The 20,453-nt window shown below is 38.8% G+C and overlaps 1 protein-coding gene across 1 annotated transcript in view; it reads left to right on the top strand.

Annotated features, from left to right (window-relative positions):
* Positions 1-19,349, top strand: part of LOC128706520 (zinc finger protein Xfin) — a 44,076-nt gene extending 24,727 nt beyond the window's left edge. Inside the window, exons 7-8 of the mRNA XM_070090138.1 lie at positions 3,007-3,045; positions 15,296-19,349. Coding sequence (XP_069946239.1) covers positions 3,007-3,045; positions 15,296-19,311 — 4,055 coding nt within the window. The 3' untranslated portion in view covers positions 19,312-19,349. The remainder of the gene's footprint in view (positions 1-3,006; positions 3,046-15,295) is intronic.
* Positions 19,350-20,453: the final 1,104 nt, after the last annotated feature.

Below are 20,453 nucleotides of genomic sequence, written 5' to 3'. Positions count from 1 at the left end.
TCCCAGTAATTGAGGTGTTTTATCACAGTTATGCGTGCAGTGAAGGTTCTCTGTACATTTTCTAGGTCAACAATTTCACCTGCCTTGAAAGATGCTGCTAGTGTGCAGCAATATTCCAGCCTATATAGAACAAGCACCCTGAAGAGTTTCATCATGGGCTTGGCATCCCTAGTTTTGAAGGTTCTCATTATCCATCCTGTCATTTTTCTAGCAGATGTGATTGATAAAATGTTGTGGTCTTGAAGGTGAGATCCTCTGACATTATCACTCCCAGGTTTTTTATATTAGTTTTTTGCTCTATTGTGTAGTTGGAATTTGTTTCATACTCTGATACAGTTTTAATTTCCTCACATTTTCCATATCGGAGTAATTGAAATTTCTCATCATTGAAGTTCATATTGTTTTCTGCAGCCCATTTAAAGATTTAGTTGATATCCGCCTGGAGTCTTGCAGTGTCTTCAGTGGAGGACACTGTCATGCAGATTCAGGTGTCATCTGCAAAGGAAGACACGGTGCTGTGGCTTACATCCCTGTCTATGTCAGATATGAGGATGAGGATCTTTGCTGATTTTTTTATTATTAAAACTTTAAACCCTCCTGTGGTCCCTTAGATTCACTATCCAAAAGTTTTATTCTTAAACATATAAAATGTATTATTTGTATATTAAAACTGAAGTACAGTTGACAGCCATAGTGTACACAGTAGTTTTGTTCCTGATAATGGTGTGTAATCAAAAATGCATGTAAACTGAACTGAAGAATGTATGGAAAAGTAAGGTTACATTCATTAGACAGGGATCCAGCAGCTACATCTCTGCCAACAGACAGAAGTGCCTTACAGTTCAGTTGTCCCACTGATTGCCACTGTATGGGTGTTATAAAGGAGTTAGTCGCCTGGATATACATGGGAGGGGGTTTGAGCAGTTGGGGTAAGGGGGGCTTAAATGTCAGAGTTGGGGATTGGGGAAACTGCTGTTGTGGGAGGTAGAAACTGAGCAGTGGAGGGATGGGGGCAGGAGCTGGAGGCTAATGTTGGGAGGTGAAGTATGCTGGGCAGTGGAGGGATGTAGCAGTGGAGGCTGTGTAAGTGGCAGCATCAGTGGCCTAGTGTGGATGGTGGTGGGAGATTGGGTAAGTGAGTGTGCAGTTGTTGGTGTGGTTGAGCAAGATGTGGGCATCAAGTCATGGGAAAATGGTATGGGTGAGGGAGTTGGGCTGGACAAAGTGTGATCTTGAGTTAGTTGGGAAACTGTGGCTGGGGCAGAATGGTATAGGTGTAGGTGTGCAGCTTTGGGAGTAATTGTGTGGGCAGGTTGTGAGTGGGGGTTGCTGGTTGGGATGGTGTGGGTGAAGGCATGTGGTTGTGGGGGAAATTATAGGGCAGGTGGTATGGATGAGGGTTGTTGGGCAATATGGGTGAAGTTGTTGGGTGTGTAGTGAGGGCATGTGGCTATAGGGGAGGAAGAGTTGTATGAGTAGGTGGTGTGGGTGTTGGTTGCTGGGTGGGGTGTGCAGCAAGGAATAGATGGAGGCAGGTGGTATGACAGAAGCATGTCACTAAGGTATGGTATTGGATGTGTATTAATGGAGCACTGAGGTAAGGGAGGTTGTGTACATTAAGTAGGCCTCCCTGGTAAGACAGTGGACTCAACTTTAGTCTCATTGTAAGATGGAGGAGAAAGAACCTGGCATGTGCCATATTTTCCCACATGTTTACTCCACCATATTAACTGATTAATATGGCACATTCACCCAAAATATGCTGCAACATTGCAATCGTGTTAGAGCAAAGTGTTAAAAGATCACTTGTTAACTGGCAGAATGTTGTATTATAAATAGAATTTAATGAGTGGAAAACTCTAACCTAAAAGGATAGTATTTATATAATTTAATAAATGCAAGATTGGATATCAGATTGGAGGGAGAGAGTATGGAGGAGGTGAATGTATTCAGATATTTGGGAGTGGACGTGTCAGCGGATGGGTCTATGAAAGATGAGGTGAATCATAGAATTGATGAGGGGAAAAGGGTGAGTGGTGCACTTAGGAGTCTGTGGAGACAAAGAACTTTGTCCTTGTAGGGAAAGAGGGGAATGTATGAGAGTATAGTTTTACCAACGCTCTTATATGGGTGTGAAGCATGGGTGATGAATATTGCAGCGAGGAGAAGGCTGGAGGCAGTGGAGATGTCATGTCTGAGGGCAATGTGTGGTGTGAATATAATGCAGAGAATTCGTAGTTTGGAAGTTAGGAGGGGGTGCGGGATTACCAAAACTGTTGTCCAGAGGGCTGAGGAAGGGTTGTTGAGTTGGTTCGGACATGTAGAGAGTATGGAGCGAAACAGAGTGACTTCAAGAGTGTATCAGTCTGTAGTGGAAGGAAGGTGGGGTAGGGGTCGGCCTAGGAAAGGTTGGAGGGAGAGGGTAAAGGAGGTTTTGTATGCGAGGGGCTTGGACTTCCAGCAGGCATGCGTGAGCATGTTTGATAGGAGTGAATGGAGACAAATGGTTTTTAATACTTGACGTGCTGTTGGAGTGTGAGCAAAGTAACATTTATGAAGGGGTTCAGGGAAACCGGCAGGCCGGACTTGAGTCCTGGAGATGGGAAGTACAGTGCCTGCACTCTGAAAGAGGGGTGTTAATGTTGCAGTTTAAAAACTGTAGTGTAAAGCACCCTTCTGGCAAGACAGTGATGGAGTGAATGATGATGAAAGTTTTTCTTTTTCGGGCCACCCTGCCTTGGTGGGAATCGGCCAGTGTGATAATAAAAAAATTAATAAATGCATGAATAAAACAGTTACACTAACAAGCAAACCCTCCCCTTTCCTCCCTCACCCTCCACCACTACTGTTCTAATGTACTCATTTCAATTTTTGCCTTGGTTTTATATCAAATAAAAATCCTCTAATATATTTTAAGTGTTCCACTCTTAAGTAAAATTCTTCACAGGTTTTATACTTCACATAAAGTAAATTAATATCAATTTTTGTTTTATTTAAAATTTGCAGAAGGTACACAGACAGAAGAGGACATTGATCTTCCAGCTGGTAAGGAAGTTTTTTTAGTTCTTTATTTAATAGTTCTCTTAATCATTATGTTATTGCTACAGAAGTAATTTAGAGTATTCCTACACAGATGTGAGGTAGGTTCAGAGTTTGTCTTTTGTTTAAGAAATTCAATTTTGTTTGTCATTAATAATTTTTTTAATTTATATGTCATGTTCTCAATATTTAGGTTATGTTAGCCTAATATCATTTAACCAAATTCAACCATTTATAACATGCGTAAACACTGATAAACGAAATACTTCGTAAGGGCCTGACTACGTATTGATGTTGACAGAAAATAAGAGCCACTATCAGTTGATGTAGTACTTTTTTTTTTCTTTACATACCCAGTAAGCTTTTGTATACAGTGTGATATTGTAACTTTTTTTTTCATCAAACCAGCCATATGCCACCAGGCAGGGTGACCTAAAAAGAAAAACGAAAGTTTTTCTTTTCGAATTTATTAAATGTATACAGGAGAAGGGGTTACTAGCCCCTTGCTCCCGGCATTTTAGTTGCCTCTTATGATATGTATGGCTTATGGAGGAAGAATTCTGCTCCACTTTCCCATAGAGATAAGCCGAAATAAACAAGAACAAGAACTAGTAAGAAAATAGAAGACAACCCAGAGGGGCTTGTGTATATATGCTTGTACATGCATGTGTAGTGTGACCTAAGTGTAAGTAGAAGTAGCTAGGCATGCCTGAAACCTTGCATGTTTCTACTTTCTTTCAACAAATCGGCCATTTCCCATGGAGGTAGGGTGGCCCAAAAATTTTAGTAATGTGTACAGGAGAAGGGGTTACTAGCCTCTTGATCCTAGCATTTTAGTCGCCTCTTGCGACATGCATGGCTTATGGAGGAAGAATTCTGTTCCATTTCCCCATGGAAATAAGAGGAAATAAACAAGAACAAGAACTAGTAAGAAAATAGAAGAAAACCCAGAGGGGTGTGTGTATATATATGCTTGTACATGCATGTGCAGTGTGACCTAAGTGTAAGTAGAAGTAGCAAGACGTACCTGAAACCTTGCATGTTTATGAGACAGAAAAAAGACACCAGCAATCCTACCAGATATACTCTAGGTATAGGTATACTCTCCATCATGTAAAACAATTACAGGTTTCCATTTTACACTCACTTGGTAGGACGGTAGTACCTCCCTTGGCGGTTGCTGTCTACAACATACTACCTAGGATTTCTTGTAAATGTAATTGGAAAATTCATCACAAATTGAATATAATGTGCTATGAAGGTCTTTCCACACACGCTTCACTTTGGGATAAACTTTTTCAGTGACATTTACAAGATATTACACCATACAGAAGAGCTTCATAAGAGAGCTTACTTTACTCACATAAGAAGGCCTTCTAAATTTAACCCTTTCAGGGTTTCCGACATACTAGTATGGCTTGCGCACCAGTGTTATTGACGCACTAGTATGCCTAAATTCTAGCGCCTTCAAATCTAGCGAGAGAAAGCTGGTAGGCCTACATATGAAAGAATGGGTCTGTGTGGTCATTGTGCATAGTATAGAAAAAATCCTGCAGCACACAGTGAGTAATGAGAAAAAAAAACTGACCGTGTTTTTGGTTTAACCCCTTGACTGTCGCAACCCCCAATCCTGAGGTGTCTCCTGGTGTCGCAAAATTTAAAAAAAAAATAATTTTTTCTTATGAAATGATAGAGAATCTTTTCTCGATTGTAATGACACCAAAAAAACGAAATTTGATGGAAAACTGACGGATTTATGCTCTCGCGAAGTTAGTGACCTCGGCGTTGTTTACAAATCGGCGATTTTGCCCACTTTGAGCCCTATTTTCGGCTAATTCCGTTGTTCCAGTTGCCCAAACTCATAGCTATTTCTTTAGAACTCCATTTTTTCTATCGATTGAGTACAAGAAACTGCCCATTTATTGATATCGACTACCTAACAATGTGGTCAGAAATTTGCAATTTGGCCAATTTCACGAAAACTAAAAAATATGACAATTTCAAAATAAGGTCCAGAATGAACAATGCAGACATTCCTGGCTCTAAAATAACATTTTATTTTGTTCATCAGTCATGTCTCCAGGCCCCTCTGATATTACTCTTGCTTTCTATTTTGAATTTTTATTCAAATAAAAAATAGAAGACTTACTATTATGCAGACTACTGCAATACTGTAATAATTGTATAAATAACATCAACCCATTCATGACTGCATATTAGAATGGCTAGTTGGACATTTATTGGACAATGGCATCATTTGTTTGCTTTGGAACATTGGCAAAAATCAAACATTTCCCCTACTTTGAGCTCCATTTCTAGGTTCTTTTTATAGTAAAATCAATCAAAATCATCTCTATTTCTATAATGTTTTCCATTCTATCAAATGACACCAAGAAAACGAGAATACAACCATAAATACTATACGAAAATAGACCACAAAGTTGGCATTTTAATTAAAAAAAACGGCCGTAAGATGTATATATACGGCCGCGACAGTCAAAGGGTTAAAGCAACGACTTTGCACTGTATTTTCGTATGGTATTTATGGTTGTATTCTAGTTTTCCTGGTCTCATTTTATAGAATGGAAGACATATTACAGAAATTGAGATTATTTTGATTGGTTTCACACTGAAAAGTACCTTGAAATTGAGCTCAGAGTAGCAGAAATGTTCGATTTTTGCCGAAGTTCAAAAGTAAACAAATCATGCCATGTGTCCAATACACGTCAACTGGTGAGTCTAATATTCTTTCGCAAGTGCGCTGATATTATTTATACCCTTTCTACACTAATGCAGTAGTCTGCATAACAATAAATCTTCTATTTTTTGTGAGAATAAAAATTCAAAGTGGAAAGCAAAAGAAATGTAAGAGGGGCCTGGGGACGTGACTAATGAACAGAGAAAATGTTATTTTAGTGCCAGGAATGTCTGTCTTGTTTATTCTAGACCCTGTTTGGAAATTGGCATCTTTTGAAATTTATGTGAAATTGGCAAAATTGCCAATTTCTGACCACTTTATTGGATAGTTTAAATGGGTGGTTTCTTGTATCATTCGATAAAAAAAATGGAATTCTAGCAAAATAGTTATGATTTTTGTTGACTAGTACACTGGAATTGGCTGAAAATAGGGCTCAAAGTGGACAAAATCACCGATGCGTAAACATCGCCGAGACCGCTAACTTTGCAAGAGCATAATTCCGTAAATTTTTCATCAAATTTCATACTTTTGGTGTCATTATGATTGGGAAAAGATTCTCTGTCTTTTCATAAGAAAAAATAATTTTTTTTATTCCGAAAAATTTTCGACCCTGAGAACAAGTTTAGGAGAGGGCCTCTCGACCCTGAAAGGGTTAAGGTGCATAGAGAGGTAACCAGTGTATGCTCATGCATAGAGAAAGTTTATCAGAGTATGCACATGTATAGAAAAAGTTTAGCAGATGTTGTTTAATCAAAGCATGTAAAATAATCAACTTGTGGTTCTGGGGGCCTCACCTGTCCTACATTAGAATAGTGCATTGCTCTTGTGAGTGGGAGCTCAGCTGTACTACATTAGAACAGTGCATTGTTGTGACTGGTAGCTTGCAAATACAGGCGGGGCCCAACATATACAGCAGATTAGGTTCCAGGCTAATACTGTAAAGTGAAACATAGCTTTTTTTCACTTTCAAATGCATATAAAAGCCTGATAACATGTTTACACTATCATATATTAATCCTTAAACGGTCCAGATGTAGATCTACGTTCACTCGCCCAGCCTGTGAATATTTTGAAAAAAAAAAAAAATAAATTAAAGAGGGCCATTTTCTGTGTGTAATAAGACCAAAAAAAAAAAATTAGCACCAGTACTTACCGAGATAAAGGACCACGAAGTTGGTGCTGGATGCTCACCCGACAGCAACACTGAGTCCTGCCTCGTGCAGAAGTGTTGCCGATATACCTTTTTTTCTTGTTTTTATTTTAATTTATATAATTTTTATGCTCTAATAATTACAATTTATAATAGTTCTTGTGATTTCATAGTCAGTCTTTGTTCTGACACTAATATTAGGTACTGAAATAGTACTCATATAGTCACAATCACACTGACAGGTGAACATTTTTACCTACCTTAGTCACATACTATTGTCTAGAAATATATACGTAGTATTTATAGGTCAAAGCAGTGTTTTGGATACACAGGAGTATATAATAATAATAATAATAAGTTTCCTTTAACCCTTAACCCTTTCAGGGTCCAAGGTCAAAATATGAAGAGGTGCCCCAGTGTCCAAGGAATTTTGAAAAAAAAAAAATTATTTTTTTCTTACAGAATTGAAGATAATATTTTTGTGAAGGTAATAAAACAAAAAAAAATTTTTTGATCAGTACTTACTGAGATACAGCGGTGGGAAGTTGACCCAAAATGACCGGGTGGCGGCAACATCAGCGACTTCCGCAAAATCGCATTTTTTTATTTTACGTTTTTCATACTTTTTTTCTTATCTAATTTTTTCTTTTTCTAGTAACATTTGTGGCCTGTGAGACCAATATAATGTATATTGTATAAGTGTACACTCGTATTTAACACTATAACTGCACTAATTTGTTTATCAATATATTGCTTACAAAGCTTGTTTACAAGTTTATTGTAAACAAAATGATGAAAATATTAATGTGATTATTGTGTTGAATACAACAGTTCCATATAGTACCATATGGTACAATGGTGCCATAGGGTGCAATGGTACCATATAGTACAATTGTACCATATGGTACAATATGGTACAATGGCACATGATACAATGGTACCATATGATACAATGGTACCATATGGTAGAATATGGTACAATGGCACCATTTGGTACAATGGTACCATATGATACAATGGTACCATATGGTGCAATGGTACTATATGGTGCAATGGTACCAGATGGTACATTGTACCATATAGTACAATGATACCATATGGTTCATTGTACCATATGGTACTATATGGTACTGTTGTATTCAACACAATAAACACACTAATATTGTCATCATTATTTTGTTTGCAATAATTGTTTACAACAAAAATATGCAAAAATGTTGTATATTAGTAATGTTCTTTTATGTATTTACAAATGCACAGGAACTCGACATTTTCCTTGAGGAAGATGACAAAGCGCTTTGTCTTGGAAACTGCCGAGTCAGTAGCTAGCTTGCATCGCCACTCACTCAGTCTTGGCTGGTGTCTCTTGTCACCAACACCTATTAACCATATGGTACATGGTATCATATGTTACAGGGTACCATATGGTACATTGTACTATATGGTATAGGGTACCATGCAGTACAGGATAACATATGGTGCAGGGTACCATATGGTACAGGGTACCATGCAGTACAGGACACCATATGGTACAGATACAGGGATCCCTGTGGAAATAAGTCACCCTGACTTTTTTTTGGGTTATCCTAGGATTTTATACATATGTTGCTATGAATGATAATCCATGTACAATATGGCCCCACTTATATGGCGGGTTAGCTTCCAGGCTGTTGCCGGAAAGCAGACATCGCCGGAAGGCAGAACGCCATTTTTTTCCATTTATAAATGCATATAAATGCCAGACAGCAAGTTTACATTAAATTATATTGAGTTAGTAATAGAACTAGGCATTAAAAACACAAAGTAAAATACATTCACAGTACATTCATTACTTATCTTAAAGTATTTGTAATCTTAATGTAGGGAGAGAGGTGAGTAGTACTTATTTGTAGGAAGTCAGGTGCAGGTAGCCCAGGTGCAGGTAGCCCAGGTGCAGGTAGCCCAGGTGTAGGTAGCCCTGGCTCCCCATCTCATACTTAACCCTTTGAGGGTCGACAGGCCCTCTCCGAAACTCGTTCTCAGGGTCGGCCAAATTTAAAAAAAAAAAAAAATTATTTTCTCTTATGAAAAGATATAGAATCTTTTCCCGGTCAAAAAGACACCAAAAGTTTGAAATTTGATAGAAAACTTACGGAATTATGCTCTCGCAAAGTTAGCGGTCTCAGTGATGTTTACGCATCGGCGATTTTGCCCACTTTGAGCCCCATTTTCGGCCAATTTCACTGTACTAGTCGACAAAAAACATGAATATTTCGCTAGAACTCCATTTTTTCTATCGAATGGGTGCAAGAAACCACCCATTTATGAAATTCAACTATCCAGTACAGTGGTCAGAATTTAGCAATTTTGCCAATTTCACACAAATTTCATAAGATGCCAATTTCCGAATAGGGTCCAGAATAAACAAGAAAGACATTCCTGGCACTAAAATGACATTTCCTCTAGTCATTAGTCACGTCTCAAGGCCCCTCTTATATTCTTTTGCTTTCCACTTTGAAGTTTTATTTTCACAAAAAATATAAGATTTACTGTTATGCAGACTACTGCATTAGTGTAAAAAATGGTATAAATATTATTGGTGCACTTGTGAAAGAATATTAGACTCACCAGTTGACGTGTATTGCACGCTTGGCACGATTTGTTTACTTTTGAAGTTTGGTAAAAATCGAACATTTCTGCTACTTTGAGCTCAATTTCAAGCCACCTTTCATTGTAAAACCAGTCAAAATCATCTCAATTTCTGTAATATGTCTTCCATTCTATAAAATGAGACCAAGAAAACTAGAATACAACAATAAATACCATACGAAAATATACTGCAAAGTCGCTGATTTATTCCAAAAAAATGGTCAAAGTTTTTTTTTTTCTCATTATGCACTGTGTGCTGCAGGATTTTTTTTAGACTGTGCACACTGACCACATAGACCCATTCTTTCATATGAAGGCCTACCAGCTTTCTCCCACTAGATTTGAGGCCGCTAGAATTTATGTGTACTAGTACGTCAAAAACCCCTACGCTTAAGACGTACTAGTACGACCAAAACCCTCAAAGGGTTAATATAAGGTATTTAAAACATCCCAGAGAGGTAAAATACGCATACAGTACACTCATTATTTACCTTAAAATATGTGTAGTCTTAATATAGGAAGAGAAGTGAGTAGTATTTATTTGTAGGAAGTCAGTGTAGGTAGCTGGAAGGTGTAGCCGGTACCAGCTACCTACACTGTGGCCCAGAGCCATATTATTAACATCGACATACCTTGTTCACTGAGTTTAATCATTTCTAACAATTACCTTTAGATGCCATCATAAACGAAGGGAGAAGTAATGAATAAATTCATGCCGAAAATTGTAAACAAAAGCAGAGTGTGGGAGTGGCTGGGCCAAACGCAGATTCATACACGTTTTCTCTGATGGCTGAGCAGAGAAAACGTAATGGTGTCCCTCCACCTGGCTACCACACAGGTCCACAAGTATTATTATCAGAGCACATATAAAATATGCGATAAATGCCAGACAACATGTCTACACTAACTTATATTAAGTTAGCAATAGAAATAGGCATTAAAAACACAATAAAAGGTAAAATACACACAGAGTACACTTATTAGTTTCCTTAAAATATTAATACTAATGTGTGAGAGGTGAGTGGCAGGGTGTTTATTGAATAAAATCAGAATGGCACACCATCATCCTCTAACTTGACACTTAAAGCAAGAGGCTTACAACTCCTCTTTTTATCACAGCTAACCTTAGACGCCATCGTCAAAGAGAGCCAACTAGTTCACGAAAGAGTAAATGAGAGAGAGAACGAGATACAGAGTTGAGACAATGTAAGAACACAAACTGAACAGGTAGTGGGCAATCACTTGGTCAGGCGAAATAAATGCGTATTAATATGTGTCTACTTTTAGTTCATTCACGTACGTTTGTAAGAGTTTGTAAAACATTTACCTCAATATTTTTTTTTATTATAATAATAATTACCTCACAATACAAATACTCTTACATTGTGTACAAGTTAGTTCAGAATAAACAAACAGCAACACACCATTTTTAGAGTGAATAAAGATATTATTATTATTATTATTATTATTATTATTATTATTATTATTATTATTATTATTATTATTATTATTATTCTTTTCAACACACCGGCCGTATCCCACCGAGGCGGGGTGGCCCAAAAGAAAAAAACAAAGTTTCTCCTTTCAAATTTAGTAATATATACAGGAGAAGGGGTTACTAGCCCATTGCTCCCGGCATTTTAGTCGCCTCTTACAACACGCATGGCCTACGGAGGAAGAATTCTGTTCCACTTCCCCATGGAGATAAGAGGAAATAAACAAGAACAAGAACTAGAAAGAAAATAGAAGAAAACCCAGAGGGGTATGTATATATACGCTTGTACATGTATGTGTAGTGTGACCTGAGTGTAAGTAGAAGTAGCAAGACGTACCTGAAATTTTGCATGTTCATGAGACAGAAAAAAGGACACCAGTAATCCTACCATCATGTAAAACAATTACAGGCTTTCGTTTTACACTCACTTGGCAGGACGGTAGTACCTCCCTGGGTGGTTGCTGTCTACCAACCTACTACCTAGGTATTATTATTATTATTATTATTATTATTATTATTATTATTATTATTAAAAGCACCAAACCCACAAAGGTCGTGAATTGCTATATATAGAGTAAAGGCATATGAAAAGAATATTTTTCTACAGTTATCCCCCAGTTTGACTAGAGAAAACGTAATTCTTCCGACACTACCTACACAGCTGCTTTGTAAACAAATCTCATATTTACGTCAATTTTTATTCTTTGAGTGTATGTATCATGTTTATATGCTATGTAAAGGGTTTCATATATAATTTTGAGGAAAATATCATAGATGGATTAATGAAAATGCCTATATTAATGTAAAATAAGACATTTAGTGTGCCCAAGAGTGTTTATTATTATGTAGTATTGGTGTCATGAGTAGAGGGAGACTTAGCGATTTTAATGTGTACCTGCACACCAGCACAGTGTGTAAGTATATTTAGGTACAGGTACACATAAGTATAATTATCAGAGTACACATAAAATACACAGTAACTTTAAAACACTTGAAATTTTGGAAAGTTTCCTGACATAATAGATGTGGTCACGGAGAATGTAAACAAACCGGGTGGGGCGCGCCGTATTTGAAAGACCACTTGCCGTATAGCAAATTTTGGTCATAATTTGACATCATCGTATTAGCAGAACGCTGTAAGGCGAAACGCCGTAAAGCGGGGCCCTACTGTAATTGTATTTCTGTACACCTGAATAAACTTACTCAAGCGCATGTGGCATTGTGAGTAAATTTATTTAGGTATATACAAATAAAGTTACATAGATTATCATACATAGCAGCATATGTTTGGAGAACCTATGATAACCCAAAAAAGTCAGACTTATTTCCATTAGGGTCCCTGTACACCATGTACCATATGGTATAATGTACTATATGGTACATTGTACCATATGGTACCATTGTACCATATGATACCATTGTACCATATGGTACAATGGTACCATATGGTTCAAAACCATAGAATTCTTTTTCAGCTCCACTTCCATCAGTCTTAGAACTGTAAGTTGTGAAGAGGAGAGTCAGAATTCACCCAGAGAGTGAGTAGGGAGTGAGAGCTTCCTTGACGCCAAGCATGATGAACAAAGCTACTTTGGCGGCATTCCCACAATGCCATGCGAGCGTCCAGATTTTTTCTATAGTGCGCACACTGACCACCCAGACTCATTCTCTCAGATGTAGGCCTACCAGCCTTCTCACGCTTAATTTGACGCCGCTAGAATTTTGGCGTAGATCTACAGTTTGGACCCTCAACATAAAGCCGTAGATCTATGGACCCTGAAAGGGTTAAACTGTCCAAACATAGATCAGAGTTCAATTTTACATTGTTTCTTGTGTAAAAAAAACGTAGATCTATGTTGTGAGCGTTACGCACGCAAACGTAGATCTACATTTGGACAATTTAAGGGTTAAGCATGGTGTAAGATGAGTGTCACTCCACTGCTGACAGTGCAGCAGTGGAGTGACATTTGATGATAGTGCACTGCTTTGGCTTTGTTTTCACTGTTACATATAAACATTGTCTGTCTGTTTTTCTGTCAGTCCATCTGTCCATCTGTCTGTCTACTTCTCTATTTATCTCTGTCTCTGCTTATCTGTCTTTCTGTCTCTCTGCTTGTTCTCTTTCTGTCTCAGAGAGAGCAACTCATGAACCAACAGGTATTACACATGATGCAGAGTAGGAGTAGTCATGTCTGATTCCTGAACAAGTAAAAATGCATACAGTGGACCCCCGGTTAATGATATTTTTTCATTCCAGAAGTATGTTCAGGTGCCAGTACTGACCGAATTTGTTCCCATAAGGAATATTGTGAAGTAGATTAGTCCATTTCAGACCCCCAAACATACACGTACAAGCGCACTTACATAAATACACTTACATAATTGGTCGCATTGGGAGGTGATCGTTAAGCGGGGGTCCACTGTATTACCTGCCAATCACGCTTATTATGCATTATATCTACAAGCACAGTACAGCACTTTGTCTGGATTTTTTGGGTTATCCTAGGTAATTTACACTATGTATAATTGTATTTATATGTACTTGTGAGAGAGAGACATAGACAGAGAAAGAGGTAGACAGAGACAGACAGTCAGATTGAGACAGATAGATACAGCCAATCAGCCAGCCACCTAGTCAGCTGGCCAGCCAGGCGGCCAACCAGCAGGTCAACCAACCTGCTGAATACGTATTACACGTTCCAGAATTGTTTCTCTTTACTTAGGGTATAGGTTATAGGATGTTCTGGCAGGATGACACTACCTTGATAATAACCCATGTTGCACATGGGTTATTATCAAGGTTTTTTTTTATATTTCCTCATCCACTTGTGGGCACATCCACCTCAAAGCCACTAAACTTGGGGTCAACATCACTTTCCTCTTAAAATGGGAGTCTTAATGCGACATGATACCAGTGAATCCCTGGTGTTTGCCGTGCTGTTTCCTCTAACCGGTGCTCAACTGAACTGGTGCTCCCACAAGGTACTAAGTAGTCCCAGATCTTTTTAATACTGCACACACCGACTGTTAAGACCCATTCTGTGTTGACCAGGCATCTCAGGCTAATCGTGCCAAATTTGGAGGCAGGAAAAATAAAACAGTAATCTATGTTTGGAGCGCTAGCAGTAACAACGTAGATCTACGTTTGGACAATTAAGGGGTTAAGGACTGGGCCGTGGGTGCATTGGCCCTCGGAACGACCTCCAGGTAGACCTTTCAGACAAAAGAAATGCACAGGCCTATTATCAAAACTTTAACTTTTTTAGGGAACTTTTCATAAGGAAGCAGCATCAGCATGCCAAACAAATGAAGCTGGATTCATTCTTTAAAGATTTTCCTCATTCTACTTCTCCCAAATCATCTACCAGCAGGCCTGAGCCATCTATGTCTTCTGAACTATTTACATTTCCCACACTATCTACCTCTGTCTCCCATACCATGAGTGATGTTGTGATGTTACTGTGGAACTCTACAGCTCCTTTTTCTTTTCAGGTACAGGTACTGTACAGTATTGTTGTGTAATATTGTACTCTAGTTTATTCTTAGTGTGTACAGTAATCTCATCAATACAATGGACTAAGTCTGTCTGTGTTTTATTGGGCATTTGTTCATGTCCAGTAGTTGATCATTTAAGTGGACTACATCCTCTTAATTGAAAATTTTAATATAATGGGTTTTCATTACAGCATACATCTCTTTTCCCTTATTAGTTTGTCTTGTAAAGGTTTCACTGTACTTACCAGATAGAGGTTCCTATTCGAGGAGAAGTATGCTGAAGGGTTGGAGGAAGGGGGAGGGGGAGTTAGGTAAAGTGAAGAAAGGACGACAAGTATGTAAGAAAAATTGATAGTGTTAATTTGATTAGGCAAAATTGAAGGAGTTATGCAAGAGATAGAGAGGAAGGAATAATATCATTTGCTTACAGTGATGTGATACTTGGACAGGCAGCAAATTCTACAGTCATGTTTTCATGCGATTTCTCATGAATTCTCAAGAGCCAAACAGCAACAACAACAAAGCTTATGGAGTTAGTTTTGGTCTGTTGAGGAGCAGCTTATAACCCTAGCAAGCTGGCCACATATTGCATGCATTCATTTGTTGGTCACAGTTGCCTGGCAGGAGTAATCATTATATGAGCAAAGACACTCATTCTACTAGACATGTTCCAGGTTTGCTCTTGGTCATTTTTTAAAATTAGATTCCACAAAGGTCAGTCAACTTATAAAGTATATATGCACACACTGTATTTTTTGTATTACTGTGCACTTATATTTTTTCATTTCAGATGATGCTTGTGTCAATGGTCACAGGTGTGAAGAATGTGGGGAAATTATCCAGTTTAAACGTGACTACATCCGTCATCTCCGTCAGAAACATAATCTTCGACCATTTGAATGTGATCAGTGTGGCAAGACTTGTACATCTCATATAGCTCTGGAAGCTCATCACAAAGTACATGGATTAGAGAGGCCACACCGTTGCGATTACTGCGGTAAAGGCTTTGTTGATCCATCACATCTTAAAACACACATTCTTACACACACAGGAGAGAGACCTCATAGTTGCCAGCATTGCTTCAAAGCATTTGCACAAGCATCACAACTAAAAAAACATTTAGCTATACATGAAGAGAGCTTCCAATACAAATGTTCGGTGTGCTACCGAAATTTTGCTCACCGTGATACACTCTACACTCACATGAAGACACACACTTCAGATCGCCCGTTTATATGTGACATTTGTACTCTTAGCTTTGTTACTAGCAGTGGTCTCAACCGGCACAGAAAAGTTCACAAAAGATCTAGTGACCCTGTTGGAGGCCTTGAGGATGAACTAAAGTGCAGTGTGTGTCAAGCCAACTTCACCTATAAAAGAACTCTGACTAAGCATATGTCCACTGTGCATGATGATGGCCTCATAGTCAAAGAGGAAGATGAAGGTGCTGTGAAACCATTTTCAGATGAATTCTCCATTGTTGAACAGCTTCAGGAACAGCTCAATGAAGGTTATGCACCAAAAACTTCTGAACTGTATGATGAACCTAAGCAGTCAGAAACTCTTGAGAGCAAATTTCCCACAAATCCATTCAAGTGTGGTATATGTGAAGAGTCATTCACAGATGTTGATGTGCTATGTGATCACTACACCAATTCTCACACTGGTGATCAGGAAGTGTACTGTGATGTATGTAGTGTAGGTTGTGCTACGGAACAACAGCTTGAGCAGCACAAACAGCTCCATCTTTTTGAAGAACAACAGAGTATAATACACATTATGCCAACAGATGAATTTCCATTTGTGTGTCCAATTTGTGGAAAAAACTTCAGGAAGCATCAAGAGTTTGCACGGCATCAAAGAGGACACACACAAGAAAAAAACTACAAATGTGATCTTTGTGATGCTGGTTTTCCACTGAAGTCAGCCTTAGATAAACATGTTTTAGTTCATACTGGTGAAAGACCCTTTAAGTGTGACATCTGTTTAAAGAGTTTTCGACAAAGTGCAGCACTTGTTAGGCACAAATTGTGGACCCACAGATTAAAAAACCAAAATAAGTGTGAGTTATGTGGTAAAACTTTCTTCACCCCTGCCCTTCTCAGATATCACCTTGATAGTCATGGTGATGCAGGGCTCTCTGTGAAATCTCGTTTAGCAGAAATATCAGAAACTGAAGAACAGCAATTAGTAGACCAACGGTGTGATATTAAACAGGAGGATAGAGGAGATATGGAAGTATGTGAGGATGTCAGAGATGGAAAGCAGTATAACTGCAAGTACTGTGGTAAGTATTTCCCAACTTATGTCTCACTCCTTACTCACAAACTAACTCATAAATTGTCAGCATCATATAAATGTGATGTGTGCCACCGTACCTTTCGAGAGAAAAGGTACCTACAGAAACATAAACTAACTCACAAAGGAGTCAAAAGTTGGAAATGTGACATTTGTATGAAAGCTTTTGCCACAAAGCTTACTCTGATTAGGCACTCTCATGTGCATCTGCGTGAAGCTCTTCGCCCAGGTCCTGAGTTTGCATTTATTCCTGAAGAAGGAGAGGATGGTGGGGAGATGATTCTTGGAAGTACACTTCCCACAGTCCTCAAGTGTGATGAATGTGGCATTGATTTTGCTCATAAGAGTCATTTTGTTCGCCATAAACTTTTGCACTCTGGCACTCCACTTCTAAAGTGTGGCTTGTGCAATAAATTGTTTGTGCATAAGAGTGACATTATTCGGCATAAGGTCATGCACTCGTTTATGTTTACCTGTGATGTGTGTGGACGTAACTTTCACAAGCGATCACTGTTTATTATGCACAAGAAGAAACATATAGATGATAAGCCATTTAAATGTGAGTGTGGTAAAAGCTTTTCTACAAGTGGCAATTACAATACTCATAAGCGTATTCATAGTGGTGAGAAACCATACAAATGTGACATGTGTGAGTACAGGTGTTCACAGAGTGGTCGTCTTTTAAAGCATAAAAGAATGCATAGCGGAGAAAAACCATATCAATGTGAAACTTGTGGCAAGTATTTTGCTAACCATGAATCAGTCAAAATACATATGAGAATTCATTCTGGAGAAAGACCATTCAAGTGTGGTAACTGTGGTAAGACTTTTATAAATAACAGCAGCCTCAATCTGCACATGCGGGATCACATTCGAGAAGAAATGTTCAAATGTGATGTGTGCCAGCACAAATTTCGGCGAGAACATCATCTGGAAAAACACAGACAATTTCACAACCTTCAACAGCAATATCAGAATGCCAATATGGGTCTTGAGACAGATGGTAATGTGGAGACCCATCTTTATATGTGTGACACATGTGGAAGAGTATTTGATAAGAAAAAGTACCTTTACACTCATCACAATGTCCACTCTCGTCAACGCAACTTCCATTGCAGTTTTTGTGGGAAGCAACTGGCATCACGTCTTGCACTGAAGAATCACAATTTAATTCATACAGGAGAAATGCCCTTCAAGTGTAGTCAGTGCAAAAAAGAATTTCGTAGTTCTTCCAACCTTAAGCGTCACGAACGTTCACATCCTATCCCGGATGCATGCACTTTGAGATGTGATGTATGTGATGAGAGCTTTTATACTTCAGAGGTTCTGAATCAACATAAAGCAAGCCATATGCAAGGCATGATGATAATGAACCCTGGGGTAGAAACTGTATCAACAGCAGATAATTCTCATCATTTGTATGTTTTTGAAACTGTGGGAGGAGTCAGTGAAGCAATGGATTCTACCCAACAGCTTTTAGTTGATAATAGTCAACAACAGTTTTTAGTTGATAGTTCACAGCCACTTTTAGTCTTTCCTGAAGCAGCCAATACACCATATTCTGATCTTGCAGAGGCACAAGACCATGAGCAAGAGCAGGCTGAAGCCGAACATGTGCCTCAGTCAGAAGTTATTATGGTGCATGAAAAAATGGAAGAGCAAGAGGAGGAGGAGAGGGTTGTTTTAAAGCCATTTACATGTGATGACTGTGGTAAATCTTTTGCTAAGAAGCAATATTTGACAAAACATAAATATAGACACAGAGAGGTTAAGCCACATGCATGTGATGTATGTGGGAAACGATTTGCACAGAAGTTTGAGGTTGCTGTACACAAAATCAAACACACAGGAGAGCGTCCCTACCAGTGTGATATATGTCGTAAACCATTCCGTAGTAAAGTGAATCTCCTTAATCATAAGATGCGTCACACTGGAGAGTATCCCTTTTTGTGTTCTGTATGTAGTAAGGGCTTCACCACACAGCTACAGCTGGAGCGGCATGTAACACTTCATACTGGTTCACATCCATATAAGTGTAGTATATGTCAGAAAGGTTATACTCAGCGCACTACTCTGGTGAAACACTTGGCTAAGGTTCATGAAATTTTAGATGTTTCACAGATTGAAGCAATGAACTCTCTGGAAAATGCAGAAGCAGTTGAAAACATGGAAGGTATGGAAGAGGTGGATAGATCTGTACTCTCGAATGTCCCTGATTCTGCCATAGATAGAAGTGATCAGGCAACTGCAGAAGAAGCATCACATGCTGCAATAACTATGGATGCTGATTTACTAGGAAATCAAGAGCCACAGACAGCATATTCTGTGGTGGAAGTTCACCCAGATTACCTGAAGGACTACTTGCTTAGTGGACCACAAGTAGTATCCACTCAGGACATGGATCCTAAGATCTTACAGTCTATCCTGCAACATGTTCGCAGTACCACTAGTGATACTACCATCACAGATGGTCAGACTGTTGTTCATGTAAATACAATCAGTGACTAGGGCAGTGCAACTGATTTGTAAATAAAGATTCAATTTTATCAAGTTTTTCAATACGTTGCATATACACTTTCTGGAGAAATTTCAAGTAGGCAAGCAAGAATTATGGGATGCCTTTAAAAGTTTTTGAGTCATGAATTCTACCCTTGAAAAAATGTATATAGTACTCTATTTCAAAGATTCTTCCAATTTGTGTATGTATGTATTTTAATTATTGATATACACAGTTAACTCTTGCTATTCACAAGTTTTCTGCTCATGGTGTTGATGTAAGGCTGTTAAATTTGTAAATTAAATTTTCCCATTTATGACAGCTCCAAGATGCATCATGTTTGTGAATCATCAGAAGGAATTTGTTGTGCACAATAGCAAATTTGAAGACTAATAATAGTTCATCAGTTAATAGCAAACCTTTGTTAATTGTTAAATGTGCATCATTTGCTTACCAAAATGAAGTTAATGTGTATAAGGGTTCCCTGTGTGTGGGAGCATTTAACAGCATGCTACATTTATTATAGCACAATGTAATTGTGAATATCATCAGTAATTCATAATAATTGATGCAGAGATGATGTTAAGGTTATAATTTTATTCTCAAACATAATTTATGTTGATTGAATGTAATTTCACAAACAAGCATTTCTAGTTCTCTCTCTTAATAACTATGTATAACCTAAATATTGTACTGACACCACACACCACCACACTCTCCTGCCACACTCCCTTCACACACCACCACACTCTCCTGCCACACTCCCTTCACACACCATCACACTCTCCTGCCACACTCCCTTCACACACCACCACACTCTCCTGCCACACTCCCTTCACACACCACCACACTCTCCTGCCACACTCCCTTCACACACCACCACACTCTCCTGCCACACTCCCTTCACACACCACCACACTCTCCTGCCACACTCCCTTCACACACCACCACACTCTCCTGCCACACTCCCTTCACACACCATCACACTCTCCTGCCACACTCCCTTCACACACCACCACACTCTCCTGCCACACTCCCTTTACACACCACCACACTCTCCTGCCACACTCCCTTCACACACCACCACACTCTCCTGCCACACTCCCTTCACACACCACCACACTCTCCTGCCACACTCCCTTCACACACCACC

Source organism: Cherax quadricarinatus, chromosome 3 (genome assembly GCF_038502225.1).
Source record: "Cherax quadricarinatus isolate ZL_2023a chromosome 3, ASM3850222v1, whole genome shotgun sequence".
NCBI classification, from domain to species: Eukaryota; Metazoa; Arthropoda; class Malacostraca; order Decapoda; family Parastacidae; genus Cherax; species Cherax quadricarinatus.
This window is presented reverse-complemented; position numbering and strand designations above follow the sequence as displayed.